At 43.2% G+C, this 18465-nt stretch overlaps 1 protein-coding gene across 19 annotated transcripts in view; it reads right to left on the bottom strand.

The window, feature by feature from the left end:
- Positions 1 to 4091: 4091 nt before the first annotated feature.
- EXOC7 (exocyst complex component 7) overlaps positions 4092 to 18465 on the bottom strand; it is a 34537-nt gene continuing 20163 nt past the window's right edge. For 11 of the 19 annotated variants that reach the window (XM_083725661.1, XM_083725677.1, XM_083725675.1 and 8 more), the window contains 8 exons: positions 15943 to 15981; positions 13154 to 13219; positions 12190 to 12307; positions 9601 to 9696; positions 6836 to 6899; positions 5734 to 5775; positions 5487 to 5620; positions 4092 to 4288 (listed from right to left, as the gene is read on the bottom strand). In XM_083725661.1, the coding sequence (XP_083581787.1) occupies positions 4186 to 4288; positions 5487 to 5620; positions 5734 to 5775; positions 6836 to 6899; positions 9601 to 9696; positions 12190 to 12307; positions 13154 to 13219; positions 15943 to 15981 (662 nt within the window). In that variant the 3' untranslated portion in view covers positions 4092 to 4185. The remainder of the gene's footprint in view (positions 4289 to 5486; positions 5621 to 5733; positions 5776 to 6835; positions 6900 to 9600; positions 9697 to 12189; positions 12308 to 13153; positions 13220 to 15942; positions 15982 to 18465) is intronic. The other 8 variants (XM_083725673.1, XM_083725666.1, XM_083725679.1 and 5 more) reach the window with 1 other exon arrangement.

Below are 18465 nucleotides of genomic sequence, written 5' to 3' on the forward strand. Positions count from 1 at the left end.
TTCAGCAGTCTTCCAGGAGATGCATTTTGTGCCTTCAGATCTTTCTTTGAACTGATTAAATTTTTAAAAGGAAGATTACATTGAAAATGGTATTTTAGATGTGACACAAATGATTGCTTCTCCCTAAAAAATGTGGAGAGTTTTCCTAGTTCATGTATGTTGCAGAGCAAATGTTCTCGAGTACAGTAGATGCTTTACCCTGATATTATTTTGTGGGCAGGTGAAAACCTTTTCATTTTGTTGGACATCTGGGGATTAGTGGAGATATTATGTATTTTTGCTTTGTGGTACTATTTTTCTACTGTGTATAGGTTAGGTTTATTTGCATTTTTGAATTATTGTCAATCATTTTATCAATAGAAACAATGAGTGATACCCAGTTGTGTCTGCCCACTTTTGCAACAGACTTCTGCTCACACAACAGGGCTTCCTTTTCTTCACTTCTCTCCTGCAACCCCTTGCCTGTCCACCAAATATGCTTTGGAGAGTTGTGGTGGCACTGTTTGGAGCAGGTTTAGGGGTGTGTGCAGGTCTGCAGGAGGGAAATATAGGAAGGGGAAAGTAATTCACCTGCAATCGATAAATATTGCACATAGACAAAAACAGAGCAGTAGTCAGGGCTACCCTGCTCCTAAAAAGCCCAGGTAGTTTTCACTCACCTATCTGGGTAGTGTATTGCTGTTACTAGCATCGTACAGTTACTGAAATGTGGCTCTCCAATTAAACCTAGATTAATCTTTGTGTGTACTATTCCTCTTTCCCTCAGATCTGCATTTTCCAATAAAAGGACAGTGTAGAATTACTAATGTACAAAAAGAAAAGGAGTACAGGTGATGCCTTTTAATGCTGCCATGATAAAACAACCAGATGGATTAAGGGAATAACATTCAGTCTTAGTTCACCTGCCCAAAAAGACAACAGAAGAGACATGACTCAGGAACTAGCTAGAACAAATACTGAGAGAAGAGTAAAGGTGCAAGGTACATGCAGGTGGAAAGCCGGAACTGTACCAAATCCAAGTTATCTGGCTCACAAATACACATTCACCACTTGCTGCGTGTGCTGCCCTTGCTACAAATTGCATGTGTGAATGGGACCAGAGATCAAGCACTGCAAACAGAACCTGCTTACCAACTCAGGCACAGTGCATTTCAGTGGAGTCTGTTCATATCTTCAGCTGTGAGTATTCAACAACACATGACTCAAGCAGTGAGCATGTGCCATATGAACGGGCCTAACAAAGTCAAATCAGAGTCTTGCAAGAAGCAGACGTGCAAATGTGAATAAAAGGTAGGGGTCGCTAGTAAGAAAACCAAATAGTGGAGGGGGGTAACCTACCATTAATAAACAAATGTTGAGTTTTTAATAATATTGAAGACAGAGGCAGCAATGGGATCACACAGGAGCTGTTAAATTAAGTGTTAAATAGCTCAAGCAGCTTTCTATTTCTTGTCCTAACTTTTCTGTATCTTGGTTAGGTGAGAAAAGTTGGTTGTGTCATGGGAATTGTGGAAGTCTACAACAGTGGCGTAGTGTGGGGGGTGCAGGGGGGGCCAACTACACCGGGCGCAATATTGGGGGGGGGCACTCTGGGAAGAGCCTCGGGCGCAGGCTGTAGCAGAGCCCCATGTCTCGCGGAACCGACGAGCTGTGCGCGCGTCCGAGCTGAAGGCATTCGGCAGGCAGCAGCTCTCAGCGCGGGCCGCGGAGGGCGCGCCAGGCAGCCCTTCCTCACAGCCCTGCTGCCGCTGCTGCTGCAGCTGCTGGGCCATGTTGCATTTTCCTCGCCTCTCTGCCCTCCTCCGGGCAAGCGGCGTCGTTTGGGTGGCAGTGCCAGCGGCAACTCGCCTCAGATCACCTGACATGGACCCGCCGCGGCGGCTACCTTACCATAAATACCCCAGCCCAGGCAGCAGCAAGAAGAAGCTGGCAGCGATGGCAGGTTAGGGGTTAGGGGCACAAATTACTTGCCTTGCCCCGGGTTAGGGGGCGCAAATTACTTGCCTTGCCCCGGGTGCTGACAACCCACGCTACGCCGCTGGTCTACAATGAGTACAAGCAGGTCATCCATACTTCCTAGCAACGCTTTGAGAATATGGCACTCTTCCTCATTCTTTCCCACAAGTTTGTTTCTAGGTCAATAGGACTAGATAATAGTTATTCTCAGATAATGCTAGAATTGTAATCCAGGCAATTGATTTCTCTAAATTGCAGTAAGAGCACCAATTGCATCAATACTTGAGGCATTTTTAACAGGGGTCTGATTTTCCTACTTAAAGTTTTAGGGCTGTTTCAACTTTAAATAGGAAAATCAGACCCCTATTAAAAATGCCTCAAGTGTTGATGAAATCTGTGCTCTTACTGCAGTTTAGAGAAATCAATTGCCTGGACGGCAATTCTTTTAGAAGCAGAACATTGTGATCCAGTAGTTGAAAAGTAACAATCCAATATATCTGCAGGTTTTCTTTGGAAGAGGCATTATCATCACCACTGAAAAACACTCAAAAACTGCAGGGAACAGCTATGAGACCTTTCCAGCTCTTTACTGAGTGCCATTAAGATAACCAACATGTAACATTATTTCAAATCTTCAGGCACTCTGGAGTGACTGCACTGCAAGGAAGGTTTTTGAAAGGGGTGATGCTCTTGAATCTACCATTGAAAAATTACACCTTGAAGCTAAGAGCTCTAATTGAAGTGGAAATCCATAGAGATAGTTTTTGGGTCCCTTCCAACTCTACAATTCTATGATGTAGAGATCCCCAAATGGCTAACAGAGCAATTCAATACCTTTCAAGAAGTACAAGTAAATATACTATCAGATACATCTTAAGGCATGTCTGCATATGGCTACATATGTTCTGTGCCAAGCCAGCACAAAATGCCTTTCTGCTTTCCAACTCTGGAATGCCCTCCCCAAAGTAGTACAATGCCCAGAGTATAATGTTCCCAGGTTCAGGATAAAATGTGGTGTTGGCATTTGAAAGCAGTAAGATGCCTCAATCTGCTTTTAGTTTCTTTAGTCTCTGATTGCCTCCCCATTGCTAAGTTATTATGAAAGATGTTACAGGTGTTGCTTTTATGCTAATATCTCTTTGTACATTGTCCTGGAATCCATTAGAGGAAGAGCAGCTTAGAAAAAATTTAAATAAATACATCCAAGTCTTACTTGTCCCTAGAGGAGAAGGGAATGAAAAAAGAGACCAAGATACACTGTCAGCACAAGACCTCATGTCAGGAAAATCTCCACTGAACTTTCCGGCTCACTTATAAAATGCTGAAGCAGGCATGGAAGAGATTATTTTACAATTGCATCCATTACCCTATTTTCTTGCCAATTATTGGCCTTTCAGGATACTTATCTACCATTTACATATCCACTGGTAGTAATCAATAAGTGATTTCCCCCTTTCTTTTCGGGAATAACTTCTCACACATTTCAACAGGGCATACAAGGAAAGAGGGCAAGAACCCCTAGATTAAAAAAGAAAGAAAGAAATAAACTGAGCCAAAATAACTCAGCAGAGCGGACTCTGCAAGGGCTTGATTAAGCAGGGTAAGCCTGCAGATACTTGATGGCCTTTCTTGATTTTTGTTTATTGGGCTGGCTGTACCAGGTGACCTCCAGACAATTAGCTCCCATTTCGGTCTGACCATCTCTATAGACATTTTTAATAATTTGAGGCTTTGCTGTATTTTGTGAGTGGCAGCATCTTTCCACTTATAACACCATGCAGCTGTCCCAAGTGCCATCTACAAGTAGATTTTTTGTTTGTGGATAACTGTTTGTTGGTGTTTGTATGTTCCTTGTAGTCCTGTTGAAACTAAAAAAAATAAAAAAAAATAAAAAAGGAAAACTAGGGAGAGTTGGGTTTTAAGCTTACATAGTAATGGCCAGGGCAGTGCCTCTGAAGGAGAAACTAGCTCATCCTTAAGCTATAGGTTGCACTTGTGTGCACACTATATCGAAGGATTTAGCCCTGTGCAGAAAAGAGAATTCTATACATATTACTAGTATCTTAGGAACACCTACCCACCAAGCAAGATTTCAACCAATGATATTTTAAGAAGTAAGAGACAACCCATAAATGATGTTCTTAGGAATTTATAAATTTGATAAATACAAGCATAACTCATGGCCATCATACTGGACTGAGAAAGTACTGAGACATACAGGCAGGGAGGTCATGCTGATGTGTCGAACAGTTTCTCAATCATCTCTCCCACCTGCTCCACCCTGTATTTAATGTATTTCTCAGGGTTCTTGGTAAAGGGTACATTGCCATACCTGCCGAGGGAAAAGCAAGGGGGAGAAAAAGGTGTGACAAGCATGGACAGGATTTCTCACTCCTCAATTCCCCTCCCCTTCTTCACCAGATGCCAGAACAACATGCAGTGGGCAGGATTCAACTAACTAGTCCCACTAACGAAAGCCTGTGCAAGAATATTTGCTGGTGCAATGGGGCTTTCCATCTTCCTCTCCCATGTGCCCCCTGAAAGTGGTTCAGGGAGCAAAGGTGGCAAAACTTCCACTTGTACTGACAGAACAATCAACATTGCATTGTGTTGAATTCCCCCAATCTATTCATTTCCAGTCAAGTTAGAGAACTGCTACAAGCGGTCGAAGATCTGTTATACAGCAAGGCTGAAGAGAAAAAGAATTGCTGGGTTTATTCCAAGTGCTGGGAGTTTAACGTGATGCAGGCTGAGCTACAACTACAACTACATACATTTGGTGCACAAAATGTTGCCTTCTTGATCCACCTACAGTCAAATGTAGCCAGCTACTGGTACAGACAAAAACCCACAAAGGGGTAGCAACTATACTAACTCTCCTCACCATCTTTCTCCCATAACAACTGCCTAGGCAAATCCTTTCTTCCAAAAATGAGGAAAGGAGTTAACCTCGCAGCCCATTGGTGTTGGAAGTGGGTGAGCCTTTGCAACTCCAACAAGTGCTCTGGGCTGCTATAGAGCCAGAAGACGTATTATACCTGTCCTTCTGCTTAGATCCCCAGCTTAGAAAGTTGCTCGTACATTTTGCTTCATAAATTTCTTTCTAGAAGAGCTAGAGACCTTTCCCCCCCCCCAAAAAAAAAAGAAGAAAAGAAAGCTCAGAGTCAATTGTTCCTGTTCAGGTGTGCCAATGTGGGCCTTCACAGGTGGCAGGTTGGCAACCTCCACCCTTATGGTCAGAATCCATTTATTTCAATTGGGGGTGTAGGAGAAGTGAAGAGTGGAAAAAAGGCAACAAGCTAAAATACTAAATTCAACAATGGCAATTCATAGTCACGTTTCAAAGGTATCCTCTCAATGCATACTAATAACTTGGGGACCCTCAGACACCGGGGGAGGGGCTAATTCTGCACATATCTATAAACCCATCACAGACAAGGATAGCTTTCAAAACAGGAACACAGGAACACAACTTTCAAAGCCTGTCAAAACTCTCTGAACAAAGACATCTTTGTGGGTCAAATAATTACCTGCTTAGTAAGGCAGAATAGGTCTCTAGCACAATATTTTTCTGGGTTTTCCGGATTTTGTCCCTCTGTTCTGTGTCAGGGATGGCCCAAGCCTTCTGGATTTTACACAGCTCCTCCAGACAATCATTAAAACCCTTTCCCAGAGAGAAGATAATGTTAAGCATGCATTTGGTTCTGTAGAGCAGTTGGAAAAGTTAACACAATGGGTGCAAAGCCAAGAACAAGAACATCTGTCTAGGCCAATTACCTTAAAGCGATCCTTGATGGCCTGCCTCTCTTTGTCTTTGAGCTGTGGGAGATTGAGAAAAAGAGCTCTTCTGGTTATTTCTTCTTCTCAGACTAATTTGTTCCAGGGGTGATATTCCAATGCTTCTTGATTAATTGGGAGCACTTAGCTTGATGCTAGGCCTTATACATTCATAGGAGTCTTATACAGGCCTTACAGACATGCACTCAGTTAATACTCAATGAGTATTTCTGCTTTTGCTATAGCGTAATGGCATGTGAATAAAGCTGCTCCCCACACTTCTGTTTGAGCACTATAGACAGGGATCTAAAGGTTTTCCCAGCACAAAGCAGGCAATATTTCCCTCTGGCAACCACCACACTCAAAGAACTAGGGTCAGTTATCCATGCCCAGGTTACTTTCACTGCAATGCTCTCTATGTGGCGCTGCCTTGGAAAATAGTAACTTCATTAATGCAAAACGCTAGTGCCCGATTATCTGGAGAGGGTAACTCTGATCTTATATCAACCTGTACTTTTGCCCATTTATTTTTTCTGGGATTGATTTACAGTGCTGAATTTGACCTTGAAAGCCTTAGGCAGTTTAGGACCAGATTACTTGAGAAACCACTTGCACCCATATGAACCTGTCTGGCCTTTAGGATTGATCTTGCTGGCCCTGCTCTCTGTCCTGTCTACTGGTAAGATTAGGAAACAATGTATGAGAGACAGGATGTTATCTGTGGCGGTGCCTGTGAAATATCCTCTCATGAGAGTTCCGTAGGCAGTTAGCAAGGACTTCCTTATTCCAGCTGGCTTTTAATGCAAACTGCATATAAGCATTTCATGTGCCATTAATTTTTAAAAAATCTTTGGTGATGGGACAAGATCTGGATCATCACAAATTTGGAGGGGTGGCTTGTTTTCCTGGATGACACAGTCCTGCCAAAATTGGCCTTCCTCACAAAGCTGATAAGAGTCTTGGGAGGGAATACTAAACACATTCAATACCATGAACAGTTTGGCTCTAATGTGATTTCCACAACAAACTCTTATATAGGTGTGTGTGTGTAATATACATCCTAACTTTCCAACACAGAAAGCTACTTCTGAAGTGTTCTCACCTTGACTCCAGGTTGGACGACAGGCAAGTTTCTGTCCAAGAAAGAGTCAGTTACTTTCAACCAGCTGAAATAGACATAAAGAAGAGTAAGCAACATGGGTGTGATGGCCACACAAACAAATGAATAAAATAAGTGACAAATTACATATGCATGTGCTATATATGCTCCAATATATAGGGGATCCAAATAGGGGGTCTAGACCAGTGTTTCCCAACCGGTGTTCCGCGGCACACTAGTGTGCCGCAAGACGTTGCCTCGTGTGCCGCTTGGGAAACACTGCTCTAAGGGAGAGGGGACTCTGCTCAGGCTGCATCCGCCGTGCGCGAGGGAGGCGCTTCCTCTCGTGAGGGAGGCGAGAAGAAGGGAGGCGGGGCCGAGCAGGCGGATTGGCCCGGCGGCGGCCGTGACGTCACCCTGCGCGCGGCGGCAGATTCGAAACTCCTCAGGCGCAGGCGCGGCTGGAGCAGGAAGGCCGCTCTGCTTGAGAGGAAAGAGAGGGAGCCGCCGCCGGCGGGATGAAGAACACCGTTCCGCGGAGCACCGTGAAGAAGCTGCTGAGCAAGCACAAGCCGCACTTGCCTCAGGGTCTTACTGCCCACCCGCCTCTGTTTCCTTGCTGTGCTTGCTCAAACGGAACAAAGAGCAGGGAAAGCCCCTCCCCTCCAGGCAAGCAGGCAGGAGGGGGAGAGAGAGAGAGAGCGTGCGAGCTGGCTGGCTTGGGTGAGTAGGTGAGGGAAAACTTTTGCCTTCCTTTCCTCCCTCCCCGTTATACCCCTCTCCTGCATTCTTAGCCAGCTGCTTCTCTGCACACCCCTCTCGTGCTCCTTGTCCGTTCTGTGTTTTTCCTTCCCTCCCCACTTAAAATGTGGTTTAAAAGCATGGATCCACATGGATCCTCAAGATCTTTGCATTGGGTCACCCCAAATTCACCAACAGATCACATAGCATGTCCATGGCTACAGCCTGCCCTCCAAAAATCACGCACCCACTGTTGCCTGGGGCTGCAGTGGTGCAAAAATGTGGTTACAAAACATGGATCCACATGGATCCTCAGGATCTTTGCATTGGGTCACCCCAAATTCACCATCAGATCACATAGCATGTCCATGGCTACAGCCTGCCCCCCCAAAATCACACACCCACTGTTGCCTGGGGCTGCAATGGTGCAAAAACGTGGTTACAAAACATGGATCCACAGGGATTCTCAGGATTTTTGCATTGGGTCACCCCAAATTCACCATCAGATCACATGTCTGTGGCCACAGCATGAAGCACAAAAATGATACATCATTAATATTCACTGCCCACGGCGGCAGCCAATCGGCTGCCGCAAAGGGCGGGCCCTCACAGGTTCACTGAATAAAGTATTTTATAATTTTTCATATTTCTGTTTACTTACTATTTCATAATAAAGTAATTATAAAATACTTTATTTGTGTTTATTTGATTCCTATTAAAGAGAGTTACTTTATATATAGTCAATATAGGCACAGAGTTAATTTTTTAAACATTTTCTAATGGTGGTGTGCCTCGAGATTTTTTTCATGAAACAAGTGTGCCTTTGCCCAAAAAAGGTTGGGAAACACTGGTCTAGACCTTTATCACAGCATGTTTGGCTCCAAACATGGATCTGTCTGTACATCCAGGGCTCAGAAGAAGACGTGCTTTTAAGCAGCTTGTGTTATTTGGGCATTAAGTGATACAGAAATTAAGTAAGAATAATAATATTTGTTAGGCTGCTCCAGGGGTACGAAAATGGATCTGACCAGTGGGCTGCATCCTGACATCCTCCAGCACCTGTAGGCCATTCTGACAAGTGAGCATCACCATGACATTTTGCTTTGCTTTGCAGTCTGAAATCATAGAATCTTAAGAGTTGGGAGGCACCCAAGGGTCATTTAGTCCAACACCCTGCCATGCAGGAATCTCAGCTAAAGCATCCATGACAGAGGGCCATCCAACTTCTGCTTAAAAACCTCCAGGGAAATCAAACCCTTTGAGCAAAGGTACAGGAAGTTGGCAGGCACCAATGATCAGCAGCACCTGGAAAACCCTCTTGCAACAGGGATTCATGTCTTTATGTGCCCCACACATCATATATGATATCAGATACTGAGTGGGTAGGCACAGCTTGGGAACATTCTGCTGAAGTGTGAAGCTGTATATAAAAATAAATTTTAAAAGGCCGGAGACGGGGTATTAGGATCAAGGCTGGCTTTTGCCAAATCAGTTCCTTGAAGTCTACAACTTGGGACAGGAAGGCTTGTGGTACTAGCTGATGTCTGGACCTCAGGACTAGCATGTCAACACACCTAAGTTGTTCCTTATAAAAATGAAGCTTTCCGTTCAGCTCAACTCCTCACCTCCTGAATACCTATTTTATATGGAAAGGCAGCCTCTGAGCTGCTTATCAGTCTGCGTATGTATAGATACCCAGCACCTTTTCAATTAAGCATATCTAAGTGCCATCCATTCACATGCTGGTTTCCTATCTCATCAGCAAAACTAACCTTTGGCAAATACTGGAAAGAGCAATGTACCCTACTGCATGCAAGCTGTGGGAATGAAATTTGTTGCTGAGTCAGAACTGAGATCTATGCCAATTATTTTTACTTGAATAACATTTCCAAGAAGGACAAATTGCCTTCTCCAACTTCATAATGTTCTACTGAAAGGCCTCTTCACATAGACAATGATTATAGGCTATTTATAGTATTGAGGTCCTCCTGACTCTAATGGGAAAGGAGCAGCCACATTCTTCTGACCTGCGCTGGTATGCGGTGATTTGCTGCTCAATGTGTTCTCTATAAGATTTTTCCGCATTCTTCTGCGTCACAGCCACCAACTGGATTAGCTCAGACCTAGGAGGAAGAACAAGGACAAGCAGTGCTACATGAACAATGAGGTCACAAGGCATCAGTACTTTTCTGAGGATAGAGTTTCAAGTTTTTCAAAACAGCTGCTTAGTCCACCTGTAGTTTAAAGTTGAAACAGGGCCCCACATATGTTGGCTAGCCTTGATAGTTATCAAAATGTGGGTTCATCACTGCCCCATGGGGGAAGGAGTTTTGACTGTGGCATCACATTGAGCTTCAGGAGATGCTCCAGACACACCAGAGGCTCAGCGCAACTATGGGGGTAAGTACTCACTCCTTCCTGAGCAAGCTTTGTGATTATAGCTGACATTCTGTGACTAATAAATGACTGGGAAGCAACAATCCGTCTCGCTGTATTTCAAGCCTCAGCACAAGGACAGAAAGACTCTCCTCCTTCTTCCAAGCCTAGATCTGGGCATGGAGTCTCTCAGATCATGCCCTGACTTTGGGAAGGCTTGGAAAGCACCAAGATAATGCACTGCTTCCTGAGCTTTTCTGAAGACAGTACAAGGTCTAAGGAATTCCTTATATAGGGAAACTTTTTAATGTGTGATGTTTTATTATGTTTTCATATATGTTGGAAGCCACCCAGAGTGGCTGGGGCAACCCAGTCAGATAGGCAGGGTACAAATAATACTATTATAATTATAATTATCCTCCTCCTCCAGGTTAGGGAGAAAAGCAAAGGCTCTGAGCAGGAAAAAAAATATAGTCACCAATGGCAAGCACATTAGAGAAGTCTTATCTTGAAAACCAATTAAACCCAGCATTGTATCATTCATTTCTACCCAGCATTTCAATAACTGGCAGGTGTTGCTCAGGATCAAACCCCAAAACACTTCCCACCCCCCATTCTTTTGCAGAGCACTAGCAGCAAAGATGGAATGCAGGATGGGATAGAATAGCCATAGACGGATGTTAAATTGCTAAGGTCCTTTCTCTGCGCTGTGTTTTATGGATAGGTTTGCCTGCAAGCTCTGGGTTCATGTGAAATGTTATTTATTTATATATTGCATCTCTATACTGCCCTTCCTTTCACAGGAGGCCAGGCCTGTGAAGTTACAACTTTTAGTCAGGTCTTGGGGAAATGAGCAGAACCAGAAGTTAACAAGCCAGAATACGCATGCTTGTGCACTAGACTCTCAACAGACATACCTTAACCCTTCATCCTCCAAACCCCGGGGATCAAAGCAATCTAAGAGGTGATGGTGCTGGGTGGTGGGAGTAGCCTCCATCAGTTGCAATTTTAAGATAAAAGTGAAGCAATAGCAACAAGCGCTATTGGAGCGCATGGTAAGAGAGGCACTAGAGATGAAGAGCAGCTGTTGGGGATGTAGAACTAATAGGTGTTTTCACATTTAAAAAATGAAATATAAGGCTCTGAAGCTTAGGAACATTAGGCACTCTGACAAAGGTAAAAAGGTAAAGGACCCCTGGATAGTTAAGTCCAGCCAAAGGTGACTATGGGGTGTGGTGCTCATCTTGCTTTTCAGGCCGAGTGAGATGGTGTTTGTCTGCAGAAAGCTTTCCAGGTCATGCAGCCAGTATGACTAAATCACTTCTGGTGCAACAGAGCACCATGATGGAAGCCAGAGAGCATGGAGATGCCGTTTACCTTCCCACTGCAGTGGTACCTATTTATCTACTTGCACTGGTATGCTTTCGAACTGCTAGGTTGGTAGGAGCTGGGACGGAACAATGGAAGCTAACCCCATCACACAGATTCGAACTGTCAATCTCCTGATTGGCAAGCCCAAGAGGCTCAGTGATTTAGACCACAGTGCCATCCGCTGTCATACTCTGACAAAGCTGATTGCTAGGCTAGTGGTTATGGAGATTTCACCACCATAATTACAATAGGACAGACTAGCTGGAATTTTCTCTTTCCCTCTATAATGACTAGAATTCCTCACTTTGTCTGACCAAACATACTATGGTCCTCCCTGATGGCAGTGTGCTTTGTGCCACCTGTTGATACACCATAATCTGGATAACTACCAACTTATTGTATGCAGGTAGAAATATTAGATATATAAAAGCTTGAGTACTGAGTAGTGGACAAGATCATCTGCAGGAATGTAAAAATGCAAAGGGCTTACATTAATTGTTATTTGTCCGAGTAGCTGCCCTTGAGTCATGCAAAGCAACCAGCAGTAAATTATTTCTTGGATTTATTGGGAAGTGCTCTCCAGAACAAGAGCCTTTCGGCTGACAAGATAAAAGAGTCTGATGCAATCACAGCCCTTTTGGCTGCTTTTATTTTCCATTCCTTTGTGTAAGACATTGCTTACAGTAGGAATGACAGACATCAAAGGGCTCTTTCTGAAGGGGAGCAAAGCATGAGTGAAGCAGAAAAACTGGAGTACAAAATGTGCTCTGCCAGAGAGTTAACGAAAGAATCCTATAAGCACAAATTCAATTATAGTGGCAGAAATTCCAGTCTTCCAGCACGTACATAAACAATATCCAAGTACTTACTTTTCAAGGGACTTCAGGATGTAATTGTAGTTGTTAAGCAGGAAGATGGCACTTAAAGATTCCTCATAAACCTTGGATTTACTGAGAAGGTTTAGTTGCAAGTTGCCCAACACTTTGCCTTAACAGAAAGGATGCATGAGTACGAGACAAGAAGACCACTGTAAAGTTCTTAAGTAGATTGCCTATGCCACTTAGCTGGCTGGCTAAATTCTAACCAATCTATATAACACAAAGTCTCAGTGAAGATGCTTCTTTGAAGATCCTGGCATCTAGTGTGAGATAACCAACACTGGGGCCACTTGCAGATGAAGTATATATTTAGCAGTCATCCTAATCCTTTTTTAAAAATATATATACAAAATTTGCACACAGTTTATAGGATGTTTATTATTCTGAACTTTCCACTGCCAACATTCTCATCATTTTTCTTATGGAAAAAAAGTCCAAGATTTGTTTGTTTTTAAATCATATTTGTTGCGCAAGATTGCAGCAGTGCCCTTGCTATTTATCACAATGTACCCACTTGCTTTGCAATGTGTTATAAAGGTACACTCTTAATACACCAACGACATATACTGGAACCTAGATAAACCCATAAGATATCTACAGAAAGGTGCAACAGTTTGAATGCAGCCTTAATTAACAAAAAAACATAACATATTTTTAAAATGCCATCTTTTATATTTTATTTTCCTTGAAACAGGGAACTAATCTACATTTCATATATTGCTTACTGTTTTGACAGGAACAGCAATTGCATCCCAGCATGGCTGCAGGTAAACGGGGATGGGGGTGGGGTGGGGAATCCTTTCTGTACAACTGGTTGGCATCAGTCTCAGCCTCAGCTGAATGTAGGGACTGCCGGGACTCAGCACCATGTTTTAAATTCAAATGGGCCAATCATAGCCATAGTTTGGAGGCTGTGAGAAGGAAGAAGGTAGCAAAGTGGTGAAGAGTTACTTACAGATGTAGGTGCTGAGCAGCCGTCTACTGAATTCAGAACTGTAGCTACTGGCTGAAGAGCTGGTCTCTGAAAGGCAGCAAACATTAAATCAATTATTATATTTCTTTATATGGCTACTTTGTCTCCTACTCAAGCAACATTCTACTTCTATAAATTCAGCTAAAACTTTAATCTTGGGTGTACTATGAGATGGAAACAGCAGCTTTGCTTCAACTCTAGACTAGATCAGTTTCACTCTAACAGAGTACCCTCCAGATGGTTTTGGACTACAAATCTCCAAACCCCTAGCCATGCTGACTGGGGATGCTAGTCCAAAACATCTGTAGGGCACAAGGCTGGGAAGGCTGGTCTAAATTTGCCCCTGCTCATTTTATGCAATGGAGAATAGAGTTACATTCAGTCCGAACCTTTGTCACCTTAGGCTTATACAACCTTATGAATTACTTTACCATAATCTTATTAAGTTCAGATATAGTGAAGGCCGTTACAGAGAAAAGATACTGGTTATAAACATTCCCACCCCCAACCCGAAAATCTGTTTGTCTCAGATATTCTCTTTAGGATAAAAACAAAACATTGTTTTGGTAAACCACAAAAACTGAGCTAACATTTCATATTAATGCAAGCAATTGTTTGACTTCAGCAAGATTCGGGTGACACTTTATAGGTTAGAAGCCAAGCTTTCTGTTATATAAACAAGGCAGGTTATCAAAAGGTTTTGCTTGAATGAACGCAAACATGATTTTCATTAGCAGTGTATATTCTGTGGGATTGTTGTGAATATGACCAACTTACTTTTAAGCAGTGCTGTAATTGTTTCTGAAACTGTGTTAAATTTGATGAGAAGCCATCAGCTGGCTCAACTTTATTTGAAGTGTATGTGAACTTTTCATACTGGCAGAGCCAATTGATACCGAAACCACATATGACTGCTTGGTGATGTTCCAAGGCCTACAGAAGAAGGGGACAAGGGTTTTGCCAATGGTGGGTCTAGGGCTGAGCCTGTTTCACTGCACTCGTCCAAGTCTTTGGCCTGCAAGCAACTCCCGGGCTTTGTACTTATTAGCTGGCTTATAGGCAGGTGCTAGTGATGTGGCTTACAAGGGCTCACTCTATGTAGAACATGTTCTTCCAGCTGAAGTGGCTCACCTGATATTGCCTAACATCTTATGCTGCTATTTCTCAAGGGAGAAGTTGGTAACAGGTGAAGTGCCCCTTCACAGGCCCTGTTTGCTTATTGTTGCACGAGGGCAGGTACACTGTGTGTTACCTGCTCCTGGGGGAGGGATACAGGCACCTTTCCTCCAAGAGGCTTACCTTGAGCATGCCTGGATTTTACCTTCACTTCATGTTGATTCCCCCAGAGAGCATGGCAGCAGCAGGACCAGGAGAGGAATGTAGTGGCTACAACCTCCTCTCCTCTCCAGGAAGCTACATGTTCACACTAAGCCATGATTTGGGTTACTGCTATGTGGAAACTGAGCCTGTGTGTTGTATATGCAAATATATATACAGTGGTACCTCGGGTTACATACGCTTCAGGTTACAGACTCCGCTAACCCAGAAATAGATACCTCGGGTTAAGAACTTTGCTTCAAGATGAGAACAGAAATCGTGCTCCAGCGGTGCAGCAGCAGCAGGAGGCCCCATTAGCTAAAGTGGTGCTTCAGGTTAAGAACAGTTTCAGGTTAAGAACAGACTCCGGAACAAATTAAGTACTTAACTCGAGGTACCATTGTAACAAAGTCTTAATTGCCAGTTCAAAAATAGCTTGAAGGAGGTTATTGAAGAGAGAAATACAGGAAGGGTAATTAACCCTTTGCCCGGTCAGCCATTGCTACTTTCCCCTGCCTAGCTGCTCCCTTTTCCCATCTCCTGTTGTCCCAGCTGTGTGTTTGCAAAGGAAGGTGCATAATGAGAAGCGAAACAATGGGGGGGGGGTGTCATTCAGTTTGGAGTAAAATGGGCTTTCCAGCTTCAAATCCCAGTCTCCTGGAGTTGATTGTCTTAAGAAAAAACAGCTGTTGGGCAGGAAAAAGGTAAAGGTAAAGGACCCCTGGATGGTTAAGTCCAGTCAAAGGCAACTATGGGATTGCAGCGCTCATCTCGCTTTCAGGCTGAGGGAGCCAGCGTTTGTCCACAGACAGCTTTTCAGGTCATGTGGCCAGCACGACTAAACCACTTCTGGCACAACAGAACACCATGACATAAACCAGAGCGCACAGAAATGTTTTTTACCTTCCTGCCACAGTGGTACCTATTTATCTACTTGCACTGGCATGCTTTCGAACTGCATGGTTGACAGGAGCTGGGACAGAGCAACAGCAGCTCACTCCGCCGCAGGAATTCGAACCGCTGACCTCCCGATTGGCAAGCCCAAAAGGCTCAGTGGTTTAGACCACAGCACCACCCGCATCCCTACTAGCTGTTGGGGCATCAGTGTGTATGTGTGTTTTCATAGCTTGCCTATTAGAGTTATAGACACACTCCTTAGATCAAAAGTGAGTGGTCTGTTACCACCATCAAGAACCACAGAGAGCTATTTACCGCTTTACAGACATTGAACCTCCTTGAAAATGAGCTGCTGCATCCACATACAAGTTATAAGCTTTTTGGGGGTGGGGTGGAGAACCACCTCTGCATTCTGACATTTTCTGATAAATGAAACAAGACATTTTTTTTTTAATCGGGTGCAGTTAAAGACAAGCAGAAATATGTAACCAGGTGCAAAAAAAAAGAGGTAGTATTATGTATGCATGTGGGTAGTACAAGTACCACCTGCTGCTTACCTCTGGGATCTAAAGGAATATTGTATGTGTCCCCAAGAACTATAAAATTTAAGGCAGAGTAGAGATAAAAAGGATAGGAAGAAAAAAAGAGAAAGGAAGAAATGCAAAGTGCAAAAAGACACGTTAGAGACAACCATACTTTCAAGAACCAAGCAGAAGATACCAACACAGAGCATTACATGGGTTCAGCAGGCAGGAGCCACTCCTTTTTAGAGCATGGATGTGACAGGAAACAGAGGAAACCTCTGTTTCTAGTAGGCGGCTTATATGCCATTCCTTCTAAGGAGGCCACTTATAGCCAAGGCTGCTTATATTCAGTGCACCATGCAGAAGGGCTTCTGACTTCCCAAAAAATCTCAGCTTCCATTGAAAACAGGGGTTTCCAGCCTTGATGGGCATAGATTTTTCAAAAACTGCAATCACAATAATGTGACAACAGCAGCTGTAGACTCAAAAAGGAAGGAAGGAAGGTCTCTGTTGGGTTTTAGTGGGCACAGATAGTGGCTTCTGCTTCCTTTCCCTACAGAATTCCAAGGTTATCTAGTATGCTTCATGGTTCAGCGGGGATTTGAACCTACATCTCCCTGGTCTCATTTCAGTCTCACTGTTTCAGAAGGGCTTGCTCTCAAACAAGCACGCATAGGCTTGCAACCTAGATTCACTACATGTCTTTACAGGTGAAGAATGTCACAACTTGCATACTAATAAAAGGTTAATTGAAAATCGCACTCAAGTCTGTGGGAAAAATGCTAATCATTTGCGGAAGGGGTTGTTATCTATCATCTTATTTGGATGCAATAAAAAAGCATGTCTTATTGTTGCAGGAATGAGCTGCAGCAAGCCTCTGGGTTGTGTGCTCCTCCTCATGCCCGGCATAGCTAGGAAGAAGAGTGTAGAAGTTTACTTCCATTTCAAACTAATTGCAGACAAACAGTGATTAGCTTTAACTTTGATTAGCTGAAACAAGCCAACTTCAGATCATAATTTATGAAGCTGGTTTGTTTTAACTAACCATTGTTAAGATAATCTACAGCTTAGGGTTTGAATACAATACTAGACTGTGATTAATTGAAATTGGCACAGAAAGCTCCCAGTCTTCTAGTTGTGACTGTGCCAGAGGAGGAAAGCCGTAAGTAATAATAAGCCACTGTTTATAATTATGCCTGAACCTGCCATTATAGTGCAGCTCTTGTCCCCTAACTCCTTTTCTCTGATGAGAGAAGCTGAATAACTGTAATTAGATCCATAAGGGTGTTTTTTTTGCCGGGGGTGTGTGCATAATGGTTTCCCTACAAATCATTTATCTGTCCCTTTCCCTTACCTGACAGGATACAAAACACAAGATAAATATGCATTCTGAATCCTGAAGAGGTGACCCAAAGAAGCAACTACTTGAGATCACAGGCACCCACTCATGAAACTGTTTAAACTTCCTTGAAAAATGAAGGTCACTGTGGCTCTTTTACAAGGTTAGCCTTTGACTGGGTCTCAAATTAGCAACAAAATCCCCAGCTCTTTATCTACTACATTTTGCTTTACAAGAATGACAATATAAGCAATCAGACCCTGCAAAAGAAATCTTGGAATTAAGCCCCAAACCTCTTAATAATTGGCCAGGTTAGCAGAGACACATTCTGCTAACCATTAGGACTTTTAAAAACTCCTTTATATGTCCAAAGCTGTTTACTGCTTGGGCAGCTGCTATAATCTCAGTCACTGTTATGATTTCCTGATCAAAAGACACAAAAAGGAATTGCAGCTATCTCTACTGGTAATAAACTGCCACTCCTTTGGCCCATGAAAGAGTTGGCTCCACAACTGTCTTTGCCCATTACCAATTTAAGCAGGCAAAGGAGCACGCGGAAGGGATTTTGGTGAGTCAGCCACAGAAATGGATCCTGTTTTGAGTATTATACAGGCACCTGTTAAAGGACAGATGATGGACAGGACATGCAAGGTGCAGTTTGCTTAGTTAAACCTCCTTAGCACGGACCTCACTGGACAAACTGGTGTCCCCTTTAAACGTTATAATCTTTAAAATGGCCTCACCTCTTTTTCAAACAAAAACAACCATAGAAGAGATTTAATTGGCTTATAGTGATACACCACTGCATAACCTATATATGCCTAGGAACATAAACATTGCATAATGCTGAGGCAAAAACGTATCTTGCTAAATTATTGTCAACTACAGTTTTATATATCCTGGGTTTCAGATGTGACATCTTAAGTACACATATTAAAAACCAGGGTCTTAGCTTCTCATTCTGCCAAAAGCAACAACTCTCTGCATTTCAAAAGTTTACACTGTCTTCCACCAACAGAAACTGACCCAGAAACATATGACTAATCCATATTACTGTATTATGACTTGGCCACAAAACCAGTTAACAACTTGTTCATGTGGCGATAACAATATTCTAACGTGATTCTCACTGAAAGCTACCTATCTTAGGAGATAAAAGGCTATCTCAAAATTCACTCTTCAGGGATTATAGAACTAGCAGCAGACTAACAAACTAA

This window comes from Podarcis gaigeae, assembly GCF_964106915.1.
Source record: "Podarcis gaigeae genome assembly, chromosome: 2".
In the NCBI taxonomy this organism is placed as follows: domain Eukaryota; kingdom Metazoa; phylum Chordata; class Lepidosauria; order Squamata; family Lacertidae; genus Podarcis; species Podarcis gaigeae.